This window comes from Sinohyriopsis cumingii, chromosome 12 (genome assembly GCF_028554795.1).
Source record: "Sinohyriopsis cumingii isolate HCF-2022 chromosome 12, ASM2855479v2, whole genome shotgun sequence".
Taxonomy (NCBI): domain Eukaryota; kingdom Metazoa; phylum Mollusca; class Bivalvia; order Unionida; family Unionidae; genus Sinohyriopsis; species Sinohyriopsis cumingii.
The window spans coordinates 54,109,452-54,123,077 of NC_142972.1; the positions used below are offsets into that span (position 1 = coordinate 54,109,452).

At 34.2% G+C, this 13,626-nt stretch overlaps 1 protein-coding gene across 1 annotated transcript; it reads left to right on the forward strand.

Moving 5' to 3' along the window:
* The first annotated feature begins 1,286 nt into the window (after window positions 1-1,286).
* LOC149786461 (uncharacterized) lies at window positions 1,287-4,897 on the forward strand. Its single transcript, XM_089976912.1, has 5 exons — window positions 1,287-1,402; window positions 1,692-1,882; window positions 2,803-2,904; window positions 3,196-3,342; window positions 4,107-4,897. Exons 1-5 carry the CDS (start codon window positions 1,400-1,402, stop codon window positions 4,306-4,308), a joined length of 645 nt encoding a protein of 214 aa, XP_089833038.1. The 5' UTR covers window positions 1,287-1,399; the 3' UTR covers window positions 4,309-4,897.
* The last annotated feature ends 8,729 nt before the right edge of the window (window positions 4,898-13,626 follow it).

Here is a 13,626-nt window from a genome sequence, read left to right on the forward strand (position 1 = left end):
GAGCTAATATTCTTGGGCAGATTAGAGAGAAATTCATGTTCAGCATTTATTTTTAAAAATAAAAATTAAAACTGCATTGCATATAGAAAAGTGAGTACTTCTTTGTACTCAGCAGCTTACCAGTTACACAAACGGTTATAATGGTCACAAATAGAGAAATTGGATACTTTGTATCTCATAGGGTTTGTCGGAGTGGGTAGTGTTGATGGATAGCAGAACATGTTGTTACTCTTGTTTGAGTATTGATTACTTATATAAGGTGAGGCGTTTGTGCCATTTGAAGCCATTAGTGCTAATATCCGCAACAAAAAGAATATTAAAGTCTTCCATGATAAATACTTCGTTGTTAAAAGAAAGCGTCCTCTACCTTGTCTTCAAATTGATCAGTCCACGATGAAAGAGAGACAGACAGACAGTTTGGTGGTTATTAATCAGAGCAGTTATAAATAAATTTCCTATTAAGGAAATGAATACATGTACATGTACTTTATAGTATTGCGTCAAAGCTTGCCAAAGAGGCATTTATTCACTGTCAAAACCTCGAAAACTTGTTAGACTTCCCCACTCCCTAAACAAGAATCCATTTGATTCCTTTCGGCGAAATACTATAATGCATACCTTGCATTGATTTCTGTGTTTCGTTGATGTGCGTGAATATTTCTGGATAATTATTTTTAACAACATCACAGGACTCTTTAATTAATTGATTCGATGCCAATTGCTATACTTTGTGGTATTAATAGGCACTTGAAATTTTGTTGATTACTCATGATTTAATGTTTACTATGATATTGGACATGACATTCTTTGCTCGATCCATTTTAAAACATACAAATCTTAAACAGACCAATGAATATTTCAAGTATGTCATACAACCTATACAATTAGTCATGCAAAGCCTCCACAAATTATTAAAGGAAATGATGATAATGCATTGCTTTGAATACATCTTAATTTCAAAATATTCATATAATGAATTTGAGTTTAAACTCTTAAGGACACATAAATGATCAAACAATAATACCACAGAAGCGTCACCAATAGCTAGTTGTTACTTCAGAGTGTGTTCCGTGTACGCCAAGTTACGTAAATACATTTTTTTTAAAAAAATAGTTCCTTTTATTCTGTTATACATTGTCAGATAATATTTTTTTTTGTCTTGTTTGTAGCCTGGAGGCAATAATAAATGTAACCCATTCGTCTTCTGCTATTTGTGTCGCTAGGTGACAGGTTATAATTTACATGATGTATTTGCATAAGAGTGACGTACTATATGAATGCGTGGAGCTGATTGGCTACGAGGTGTTACCGCGTGAAGCCTACTGTTCGTCATATAGGTATATAATGCCCGAAGAAGGTTCAGACAGCAGTGAGACGAGGAGTAACACTTGAATCAAGAATGGTAAGCGATATTGTATTCATCTGTACGCATATTTTAGCATTACATAAATGTTCAGAATATCATTCGATATGAATAAGATATGCTATTTTTCAGCACTTTGTAATGGAAACAGGATGATTTGCGCAAGATATCTCATAAATAAAATTATTTTGAAAAAGAAAAGAAAACGAAATTCCTGCGGAGCATAGAGGAACTAAGTAATCGTTTTTTATTGTTTACTTAAAAATGTCATCATCATTACGTTTTAATAAGCTGCTTAATTATATCCTCAGTTCTAATTGACTTGCAGAAACTGCTAACTTACGTCGCCGTGTTCGTTGCCGCAGTCGGCGTCGTTTTGAGTTGTCAATTGCCTCCCTATACCGACATGTTCAGGTGGGATGATGGCTTCATCTGCAACAAAAAGCTTAACAGTTATGTCAACTGTTCTGATCCTTACCTGGATCCGTATGCCCGTGAGAATTTCTGTGCTTATCCAACGTGAGTATATTCTGTTTTTATCTCTGACTTACTCAGCCTCTCTATCCTTCCGTTGTCCCTGATCTTTCCTTCTGTTGCTCTGATTCTCTGCCTCCCTCTGCATTCTCAACAGCAAATCATTTCATCGCTTCGATAAATGTGAGACAAATTTTGTAAAATTTTAGACTAGTAATGGTTTCTTTCAGAGGTATAAGATGAGAGACAATGCCGTAGGTTCAACATTTATGCATGCTATTGAAATGCAAGTGCATTGCTTGTTTTGTACATGCATTCATATTTAAAGCATAATTAGAGTCACAAAGGAAAGGAAGTTTATGTCACGGACTTCAATGCCCGCACTGGTTAGCCTGGGTTGAACACAAAATCGAATTTCCACAAGACGTAATAATCATAGAAAATTGGCGTTTTTAAGTCCGCATATTTGCGACAAACGACATTCGATGCATTTTAACCAATGATACACTTCGACCACCACGCTGACCACTAAACATGGTGAACATTTTAAGTTACTTGATTCAACTGCAATTTGTTTTTGTTTTGTTGGGTTGGAGTTTTGGGTGTGTGTGATTAAATATTGCTCAAGTATTTATTTATCTATACATGTTTAAGAAGATATAACTATCTATTTTGGAGGGAGGGGTGCAATTGATCATCGGTGTAAAAGTTGGGAATAACAACGTTCGCTGAGGAAAGTTTGAACATGTAACAGATTTATACACTAAAAATAATCACTCTCTTTATCAAAACTGTATGCCATAAGACAAGTAGATACTAATACATGAATCCAAGTCTATCTTGTTTGACAATCTTTTCATAGACTTTGTAAGATACACACAATATAAATAATTCCGCGCCTCATACTTATGTGCAATGCAATATCAGTATTATAGGTTTTTTTATTGTTCTCTTTTTTTTACCAGGAGCCAGATCGGATACGTACTGGACAATTACCCTACCGAACGCGATGAACTATATAACTTCGTGAAATACTACAAGGGGTTGAACTACAATCCCAACTTTGGGTAAGTAGTAGTGGTAGTGGTAGTAGTAGTAGTAGCAGTAGTTGTGGCTACAGTAGTAGTAGTAGTAGTAATATTGCTAATAGTAGAAGTAGTAGCAAGAAAGAAAGAAGCAATATTTAATAGAGATTGTTCTTTGTAGTTGTTCTGAGCGTCAGAGCAAAAGAAGCAGTAGCAGTAAATCATCATCATCATCATCATCATCATCATCACAATTGGTATCGATATGATGACCATGACAATGTTGTTCCTTTTATTGTTATTGTTATTATCATTATTATTATTATTATTAAGGCCCAAGTCAGGCGCTAAATGGGAATGCAGAGGATTGTGTGACGCCCCATCAGAGAGGCTTGAGACGGTGTTCTACACTGAACCCAACGGACAACAGCAAATCTGCTGGGTAGTGCAGCCTCAAGAACTTTACTTCAAACGATGCTCGTAAGTAACTCGTTGTTTAGACTGAACTTAATGGGATATTATTGTTTTAACACAAAAAAACAATATGTCTATAGATTCGTGTTCAGAAAGTGCTGAGACATATCTGTGAAAGCCATATGTTGACATTGGATGGTCGTAGCGGTACCAGAAACAAAATAATTATAACGTTTTGCCACAGAGTGTAGAATTCAATTCCTTGCCCTCCTTGACCTAAGGTCTTTCACCCTGCGTCAGAAGATAATAGTGGGTTTTTTCCTTTTTAAACATATGGAGAAGTTACACTATTAAGAGTAAAATGAAATAAGCCCAAGACGCATAGCGATTTGGGACGACATAGCTTTTAGAAAAAATTCTGTATTTATAACCTTTTGGAACTTTCTAGGTAACTAATACCCTTTATCTTGTAGGATATAGATGACAAAATAAAGAAATGTATCGCACATTGGCGTCAAAAGCTTTGAAATGTGATGAATATATTCACTTCAGAGTGATATATGTCACGGAGGGGAAAAAAAACGAAGAAAATAAACCCATGAAAAAGAAAATAATCAATGAATTATTTGAAAGTTCTTTTACAAGATAATATTCAAGCAAATACACTATATAAACTCATATGGCACATATATTTGTACAATTATATAATTATGATTAATATGGAATGAGCTTATTTTCCTTTTCACCTGTTTAATATGGCAAATGCAACAACGTTAAGCAAGAGTAGAACTCCTCTGTAGTGTACTTACACGATATGTATCCTTTTCCAGATACCAGTCATGCAACATGTTCAACCAAATCCCTGATATTGCTGACGTTAACCATGTCTGTGTTCCTGAGACAATTTACAACGTTGATGTCATCTTGTATTGTCCTCTTGCTGTGGTGAAGCAGTGCGTCAAGACGCGTCTTCAGGTACCTCTGTCATGTGACTGCAAGAGAGTCGAGTGCCCATTCAAAAAGTTGCCATGAGGAATATGAAAGGAAGACTCCATCGACAAATGAATATAAAAAACAAGATTTTGAACTGGAAACATATTTTTTTGAAACTTAAAGTCAAATTTTATTAAAAATAGGTCAACATTCTATGATTAGATTACTTCTAAATAATGTCTCTGATTGATTGTATTTCATTTGGAATTACGATGTCTGCAACTAAACGTATATTTCAATTTGTAAGATGTAATAAAACGTTTGTATATTTAAAAGGTTGCATGTAATTCAACATCTAAAACGTTTAAATTGCATCATTAATTCTCTACAACAATATGTGTGTCTTGTTTCAATGATTTTCTTGAAGTAGAACACAAACTATTTAGTAGTATGATGATGTATATCATTCATCCTTGTTCCCAAGGATTGTCAATCACAGTTGTACAAATATGTAAATAATGAGCATTCTTTTATTGATATATATGTATATGTAAATATAATGACCCTACGTTCGTAACGCATCATTTTTATATTGTTTATAATTGTTATTGTTAAGTTGTGACGATTGAAATATGCCCTTTGATTTGTGCAATTATTTATCAGTGCCAATAAAACAAACATTCACATGCGTGTGCATCTGAATCGCATTCTTTGTGCATAATTCTCCTTTACCTTCCCATACCCCTTCTCTCTCTCTCTCTCTCTCTCTCTCTCTCTCAAGTCTGATCGAAAAAATAGTTTTAAATTGCTAGAGAGAGAGAGAGAGAGTTAGAATGTCGTGGCTTTTAAAGGACAAATCACCTAAATAACTAAGACCCTTTACAGATGTCATGGCTGTTATAGAAGTACGTTCCCATCATGTATAGATTATGGATCACATGCGAAATTTTAAATTGCATGATCTATTTCTGAACGTTCTTGAGCGTGCACAACAAACAAAAGAAGAAAAAAAAAACAAACACTGATGTATTCAAAAGTCCGGAACCTGCATCTACTCAGTATTCTCTACCACCATAGTATGTAGGGAATTAATTCTTTTGTTGCATTATTAAAATGTTGTATTATTAGTATTTATAAACTGATTTTCTAGTTTTTCCGGTCTCAGAACAAGAAGAGTTATTTTTAGAATCACCCACGACTCTTATTTGTCATTAGAAAACAAAGCTGATGAAGGATGTATCATCTCTAATAGTACTGGCACAAGGTCATATATTTATCCACCGTTTTGTCAAGGTTCTTATGTTTTAATAAATTCAGGAAAAATACCATCATCAGGGAAAGGTTCCGACTGTTGTTTATTGCGATTCGTCTTAATGCATCATCGTGTCATCTACAAAGTGTTCTACAGTAACACAAGAAAGAGTGAAAACAGCAAGCTTTGAAAAATATAATAATTTATTACCCTGGAAAAATACTGTAAAAATGAAGAAAAAAATAATAACTTACGGCTTTAAGAATCAAATCCAAAAATATTCCAAGAATAATCCACGAATACAATTTTAGAAGTCCTAATAACAAAATGTTCTAATGATTTCAAGTTCGAGTCCCGACGAAGAATCCAAGATGGAAGATGACGAGTGCTAAAACCTGTAGAGTATTGAAGTCTACAGTTCCTTTTTGTAACAAGAAATATCACTCCGGTTTTGAAAATCTGAATAAATTTTTATAAAAGCTGTCCTTGTTCAAGAATTTCATATGAGCACACGTATTTTCCAGGAAAAAAGAATTAATCCTTTTGAATCCAAGTAATTTGAAATAACTCCCAAACAGCACAACATACAGTGTGAAGAAAAATCCCAACTACTGAGAATATCTCTCTAAAACAAAGGTGATATCGTATTCTAAAACGCGAAAAGGGGGTCACATGATCATGTTCCAGAACCTCGTCGAAATTATTTACTTGTTAAAGATCATGTACACCCAGTGTGGCCCTTACGAAAACCAATCATTTTATTCTAAGAAATAAAATTAAAAATATTGTTTACATATTAAATCAGTAGTCCCATCATGACCTCGACAACAACCAATCATTTTAAAATAAAAATAAAACTTTTTTACGTGGTTGTTAAAAATTTTGAATCAGGGTCAGGATCTAGGTCAACAACTGGTGTTTACTAAAACGAACAGTCAAGGTCAAACTATTTTCTCAAAAATTATCATCTCTAGTGAAAACATTTAAATTACAATAACATGTAATGAAAAATATTTTAAAAAACTGACAAACAAACAATTAAGTTGAAATAAATATACATTAGATCAGATATAATTAAATCAAATATACATAACACTTTCCCCCATAAAGAAAAAGAAAGATTTATGCATGAAGCTTTCTTTTTACCACAGACTAATTATCCAGGAGGTTAAAAATAACCCATATAAATTACACACAATGTACATGAAATAATACAGTGTTATACACGTGAAAGTGCATCTGCTATTAAATTATTGTTTCCCTTGATGTGCCTGATGTCAAGATTATATTCCTGTAACAACAAACACTACCTTAGTAGTCTTTGATTTTTATTTTTCATCTTGCCGATGAAAATAAGGAGGTTGTGGTCACTAAACACAATAATCGAAGAAGGGGGCGAACTAAGGTAAACTTCAAAATGTTGTAATGCCTATATCAAAGCCAACCTTTCATTCATCATCATCAGTCTCATGACCTAGTGTGGTCGTTGAGGCACTGTGCTGCTGAACATCTTACCGTTCCCTCCACTTGTCTTGATCATGTGCCAATACCTGTGTCTCCGCAAAACTTTTCCTGGTCCATTCTGTGATGTTGTCAGTCCACTTTTTTATCTGTCAACCTCTCCTTCTGCCACCTTGGACGCTCTATCCACAACAGTCCTGTAGGGCAGCGTCCAAGGTGGCAGAAGGAACCTTTCATTCTCGATTGCTGAATAATTTCTTTGGTGCTTATTTAATTTCTTAGAAATGTAGCACACTGGATGACCAATACAATTGTAATCTTCTTTAATCAAAACTGCTCCAACCCCAACATCACATGCAATAACAGACAGTTCAAATGATTGGCTGAAATTTGGAGCTGTAAGAACTGGCGCGCTTTTAAGTATAGCTTTCCACTTGTCAAAAGCCTCCTGAAATTTTTCAGTCCAAAGGAACTTGTTTTTCTTACTGAATAAATTTGTCCGAGTTTCAGCAATTATAGAAAAATTGGAACAAAATTTTCGATAGTATCCGGCCATACCTAAAAATCGCATCAGTTGCTTTTTATTTACAGGCAAGGGAAATTCAGGGATAGCCTTGACCATGGCATCTGTAGGTTCAAATTGTCCATGTCCCACGATATGTCCTAAAAATGTTACACTAGCACAGCAAACTCAAAGAAGTTCCGAATTGTTGCTAAATGTTCTTTTCAATTGCCGTTGTAGATAATGGCATCATCGATGTTAGCATCATAGTTGTCTAGACCAGAGGTAATCATATTCATGAGACTTTGAAATGTACTTGACGACCCTTTCATCCCAAACCGCATTACTTTATATTGGTAAAGTCCATCAGGAGTCACGAATGCCGAAATTTCCTCTGCCCTTTCCGTTAGTGGAATTTGCCAAAATCCTTTCAGAAGGTCAAATATTGTAAGATACTTGGCATTTCTGATCTTATCAATACAGTCACCGATTCTTGGTAATGGGAAAGAATCTGTTTTTATATTTGTCACACTATTCACCTTCCTATAATCAGTACACATACGGAAAATTTTATCTGGTTTTGGAACAAGTATGCATGGTGAACTCCAGTCACTTTTACTGGGCCCTATAAAATCATTCTCCAGAAAATATTGAATTTCTTTTTTCAAGTATTCCTGTTTGAGAGGGTTTATCCTGTACGGTTCTTGTTTCTTAGGTTAAGAATTTACTATTTCAGCGTCTTGGAATGTTTTGTCTGTTGTTGTATGAACATCTGGAAATAAGTGCTCATATTCAAATAATAACTGTTTAAGTTCATTTCTTTTTTGCTCTTGCAAATGTGAAAGTTTCTGGTCCAGATCTTTCATAATTTCTGAATTCCGGAGATTTGTCCCTCCAATATCAGTATAATCTGATGATATTCCTTCACATGAATCTTCACTGAGTGGGACAAGTACAACTAAATTGATTGCATGTTTAACCTGGCTATCTCTTTCAATATACTCAATTAGCATGTTTATGTGACAGGGTTGTTTTTGTTTACGCCTCCCAGGAGTATTTATGATGTAATTTAAATCATTTATTTTCCTGTCAACTGTGTAGGGACCATAATACTTGGCCTGAAGACGATTTTGTGGTATGGGTAAGACGGCCAGGACTCTATCACCAGGCTGAAAGCTCAAAACAATATGATCGAATCAAATCATATTTTTCTAAGTCTGATAGAATCTTTCATATGCCCCTTGGCTCTCAGGGTGATAGGCAGAATATTTGAATTGATGGATGCCTAATTCGTACATACCTTGCTGGAAAATTCCAGACACGAAATTTGAGCCTTGATCAGACTGGACGGATTTGGGAAGGCCAAAATGAGTTTTAAAAAAAATTATCAAAGCTTTTACTATTGATTTTGATTTTATATTTCTCAAGGGAATTGCCTCTGAAAACCTTGTTGACGCACACATAATGGCCAACATGTAGTGGTTACCTGACTTGGTCTTAGGTAAGAGACCAATACAGTCTACCATAATTCTACTAAATGGTTCGTCAAAGGCAGGAATAGGTTGTAGATGAGCTTTGGGATTTTTTTTATTTGGTTTTCCTACCGTTTCACAGGTACGATAAGCTCTTCAGTATTTACCAACATCACTTTTGATTTTTGGCCAAAAGAAGTGAGTTAAAATCTTGTGATCAGTTTTATTGATCCCTAAATGACCAGCCAATGAAATTACACGGGCAAGACTAAATATTTCTGTCTGTATGGTCTCGGAACTACAATATGTTAGTTCACTGACCATTTATCATTAACAGGTACCTCGGGATGTCTCCATTGTCTCATAAGAATTACATTTTTAGTGAAATAACATACAGGAACGTCAGTAGCTTCAGTTTCACGAATGGCTCTTTGAAACAAACAGGAGATCTCATGATCTTCTTCCTGTTCGACGACAAGTGATTGTTGTTTGCCATCCTGATTAGAATAAAGAGAATGAGTCGTTAAAAGAGGATCACTGTGATCAATACCTTCTGATTGATCCAAACAAGGAGTGAAAGTGACATCCTCAAAAGCCTGACCAATACATGTGTCGGCTAAAGGAATAATGTCCTGATCAACATTGCTCTCGAGAGCATTCTTTGCAATAGCTCTGGCAACTAAACAAGCTGGGAATAAATCAGGGAATTCTTTTTCAATTGGATCGACTTTCTGATCCAAGTAAGGCATGTCAGTTACAAGTGGATTAACCGTGGAATGTCTATAGCTAGGTCGTTGCCTAGTAATAAATGAATACTCTCAACGGGTAAAACAGAGACTGTTCCGACTGTCACTGGTCCTGAGAGTAAGTCTGATGACAAATTTACACGATGGAGAGGAACATTAACAAAGCCGCACTCTACTCCCTGAATAAGAAAACTCTCATTAGAAGAAGACTTCTCAGAAAAAGGCAAAATAACTTACAATAAAAGACTCTGAGAAGCTCTTGTGTCCCTTAAAAATTTAATAGGGATAGGACTGGCCGAATCACCCAATAGTGATATAAAGCCCTTCCATATGAATGGTTCATAATTCTCCATAATCAAATCAGACTGGGGTTTATTAGACCCAACACACGTATTGCTTTCAATACATGACCGTGACCTTGACCTCGTAGAAATAAGAGTATTTGAAATAGGTCTGTCTTGATTCTGATGCCTAGTGTTCAATTTGTAGCAATCAGAAATAACGTGTCTTTTCTTCTCGCAATAGGTACACGTAGGACGAGACAAGGATCTTGAATCAAGCTTCTCTGAAGTTTGATTTTTAGAAGTTGTGTCAGTTTGAGTTTTGGAAGGGCTTATTAAGCTGAAATACTTTTCTGCCAGAAGACTGATGAGTAGAAGTTTTATTTATAAAAGGCATTTTATGAGTTAAAAAAATACTCATCAGCAGCTCGAGCAGCATTTTCCAAGTGTCAAGCTGATGCTCGTCAAGATAAGACTTAATGTCACTATGGACACAGTTTTTGAAGTCTCCAAGTAATAGAAGTTGTTTGAGACTTTCATAATCTCGGTAAACATTCTCGGCAAAGCACTACCTATCAAATAACTGCTCTTTTTCCATAGCAAATTCAACATGAGTTTGTCCAGCTTCTATTCTATAGTTTCTGAATTTTTGCTGATAAGCTTCAGGGACTAACTCACAACCCTTAAAGATGCATTCTTTAACCACATCATAAATACCACTTTGGTGAACTGACAGTGAATTGTAAATATCACTAGCCTTACCAATGAGTACACATTGTAATAACTGAGTCCCATGATCCCTTGGCCATTTCGAATTTTCAGCAACTTTTTCAAAACGAGTAAAGTATTTGTCTACTTCTTTTTCTCTGAAAGAGGCACTAACCTAATATTTTTTGCAAGATCAAAATCTAAATTTTAATTTGAAGATTGAATATACTTTTCACTTGCCAGTTCCCTTTCTTTCATTTTACATTGATATTCTCTCTCTTTCTCTCTTTCTTCCGCTTGTAAATGTATTTGTTCTTTTTGTAACTGTATTTGTTTTTTCTTTTTCTTTTACTTCTGCTTGTAAATGCATTTGTTTTTCTCTTTCTTCTTTCTGAAGCTCCAGCTTCCTCAACTTCAATTCCATCTTGTATTTTAATTATAATTCATTTACCTTTGTTTCAGAGTCTGATACAGACTTACTAGTCGAAACCAAAGCACTTTTATCCAAAACATTCTTTTCTACCAAGTACTGAACCAAAATATTTCTTATTTCCTGCTTCGTTAAAGAAGCCTTTACCTCAGAAAGATCGTGTTTTCTGGCAAGTTGAATCAATTCCTCTTTTATAAAAAGATCTAACTGTTCCTGGGTAGGATTTGAAAGAAAGATTCCCACTTTGGTGACATTTTAGAAAAAGCTTGTCGATTTCACTAAAAATTTCAAAAATTAAGGAACTTCAGATTTCAAAAAATAAAATTTTCTGAAATATTCTAGTCAAATTTCAAAATTATCCTTAGGACGAGCTACCCAATTCTTATGTTACGTGTTTAGGCTCGAATAAACAGTAACACAAAAAAATGTGAAAACAACAAGCTTTGAAAAATATAATTTATTTCCCTGATAAAATACTGTAAAAATGAATTTTTTGTTAATAACTTACGGTTTTAAGAATCAAATCCAAAAATATTCCAGGAATAATCACGAATACAATTTTAGCATTCCTAATAACAAAATGTTCTAATGATTTCAAGTTCGAGTCCCGACGAAGAATCCAAGATGGAAGAAGATGACGTATGCTATAATCTGTAGTGTGTTGAAGTCTACAGTTCCTTTTTGTAACAAGAAATATCACTCCGGGTTTATAAATCTGAAGTTTTATAAAAGCTGTCCTTGTTCAAGAATTTCATATGAGCAAACGTATTGTCCAGGAAGAAAAAGAATTAATCCTTTTGAATCCAAGTAATTTGAAATAACTCCCAAACAGCACAACATACACCTCCCAGTGTAAAGAAAAATCCCAACTACTGAGAATATCTCTCTAAAACAATGATTATATCGTATTCTAAAACGCAAAATGGGGGTCACGTGATCATGTTCCAGAACCTCGTCGAAATTATTTATCTGTTGAAGATCACGTACATCCAGTGTGGCCCTGACAAAAACTAATAATTTTGCTCTAGGAAATAAAATATTTAAAAAATTGTTTACATATTAAATCAGTAAACCCATCATGACCACGACAATAACCAATCATTTTAAAATAAAAATAGATCTTATTTACGTGGTTGCTACTAATTTTGAATCAAGGTCAATATTTAGGTCAACACTTGGTGTTTACTAAAACGAACTGTCAAGGTCAAACTATTTTCTGGAAAAAGTATCATCTCTAGTGACTAAATTTACATTACAATAGCATGCAATGAAAAATAAAACAGAATTAAACCTGACAAACAAACAATTAAATTGCAATAAATATACATTAGATCAGATATAATAAAATCAAATATGCATAACAGTGTACAGTTCTAAAATAGCAACAGAAAAGCTGGACGATGCAAACAGCTAACTACATCAAATGGTTTAACAATGGACCGATGCAACAAGATAATCAATTCTGTATTCATGTAATTTTTTCGTTGCATTTAGTAAACCCGTCAGAGGCGCTCACGTGCAATTTTGTGTATGGTTGGCCCTGTCCTATATAAGCTTGGAGCGCAGTTTTGGTGTTCTTTTCCGTTCCGTACAGCACTATTATGAGAGGTTCGTAAGAGCTACACTAATAAATGTTAGACAATAATAAGGTACATTATTCTTTTTAAGATATATATATATATATATATATATATATATATATATATATATATATATATATATATATATATATATATATATATACATTTTATGACCCAAACTTCAATTTGATTTTGAAAATATTACAGAATTATAGAGGTAAAAAAAAAAAAAAACCTTGAAACGAGGAGCAGTCTTTAAGTGTGAGCAAAAGCATATTCCGAATTTAGAGACTGGATGATAAAATATATTTCTTACAAATTAGATAAGCATGTAAAAGTCGTTGATTTAAAACCGTATCAATAATTTCATCCAAGAGATACATAATCTTTTTCAAAAATGTCTGAACTCAGAAAACAAAAGCAAAAACGAGACAGCACATGATGCCTTTAAATAAATTATTGAGGAGAGAGAGAAAAAGAAAAATGCAGTTAAAAGAAATGAAAGAATTGTATAACGTAAAAGGCAAGTAATAATTGGAGAAAGAATAACTTATTTGGCTGCTGATAGAACGTTCAAATTTAAAAAAGGCGAGAAAGGTTACACTCACCTCAGATAGATTAAGTCAATTTAGATCATTAGTTCATTGTTCCTTTCACGTATAGCTATAGTCAATCAAATGCGCATGCAAGCTCAATCAGAGACAAAGGATCTCGTCAATTAACAGAATAATTGGTCATCGGAGCACTAGGATTTAAATCTTATGCCAACTTTCTACACCGACAAGAAAAGTATGAATTACTGCTTTCGTAATTACATAATCAATGCTGGTAAACCTTGATTCTCACTATACACAAACTCTTGTAGGTCGAAAATGGTCGTAATCGGACAAGATGAAGTCATGTCCTAGGCTGCATATTGTCAAAATAGTGTCAAAAAATGTAATTACAAAACGGCAAAATAGATATTACCAAAATTGAAACACGA

Coding starts and splice junctions, on each gene's coding strand:
- LOC149786461 (XM_089976912.1), top strand. Junction 1,883..2,802: donor AATTTCTGTGCTTATCCAAC/GTGAGTATATTC, acceptor TTTTTTTACCAG/GAGCCAGATCGGATACGTAC. Junction 3,343..4,106: donor CTTTACTTCAAACGATGCTC/GTAAGTAACTCG, acceptor ATCCTTTTCCAG/ATACCAGTCATGCAACATGT.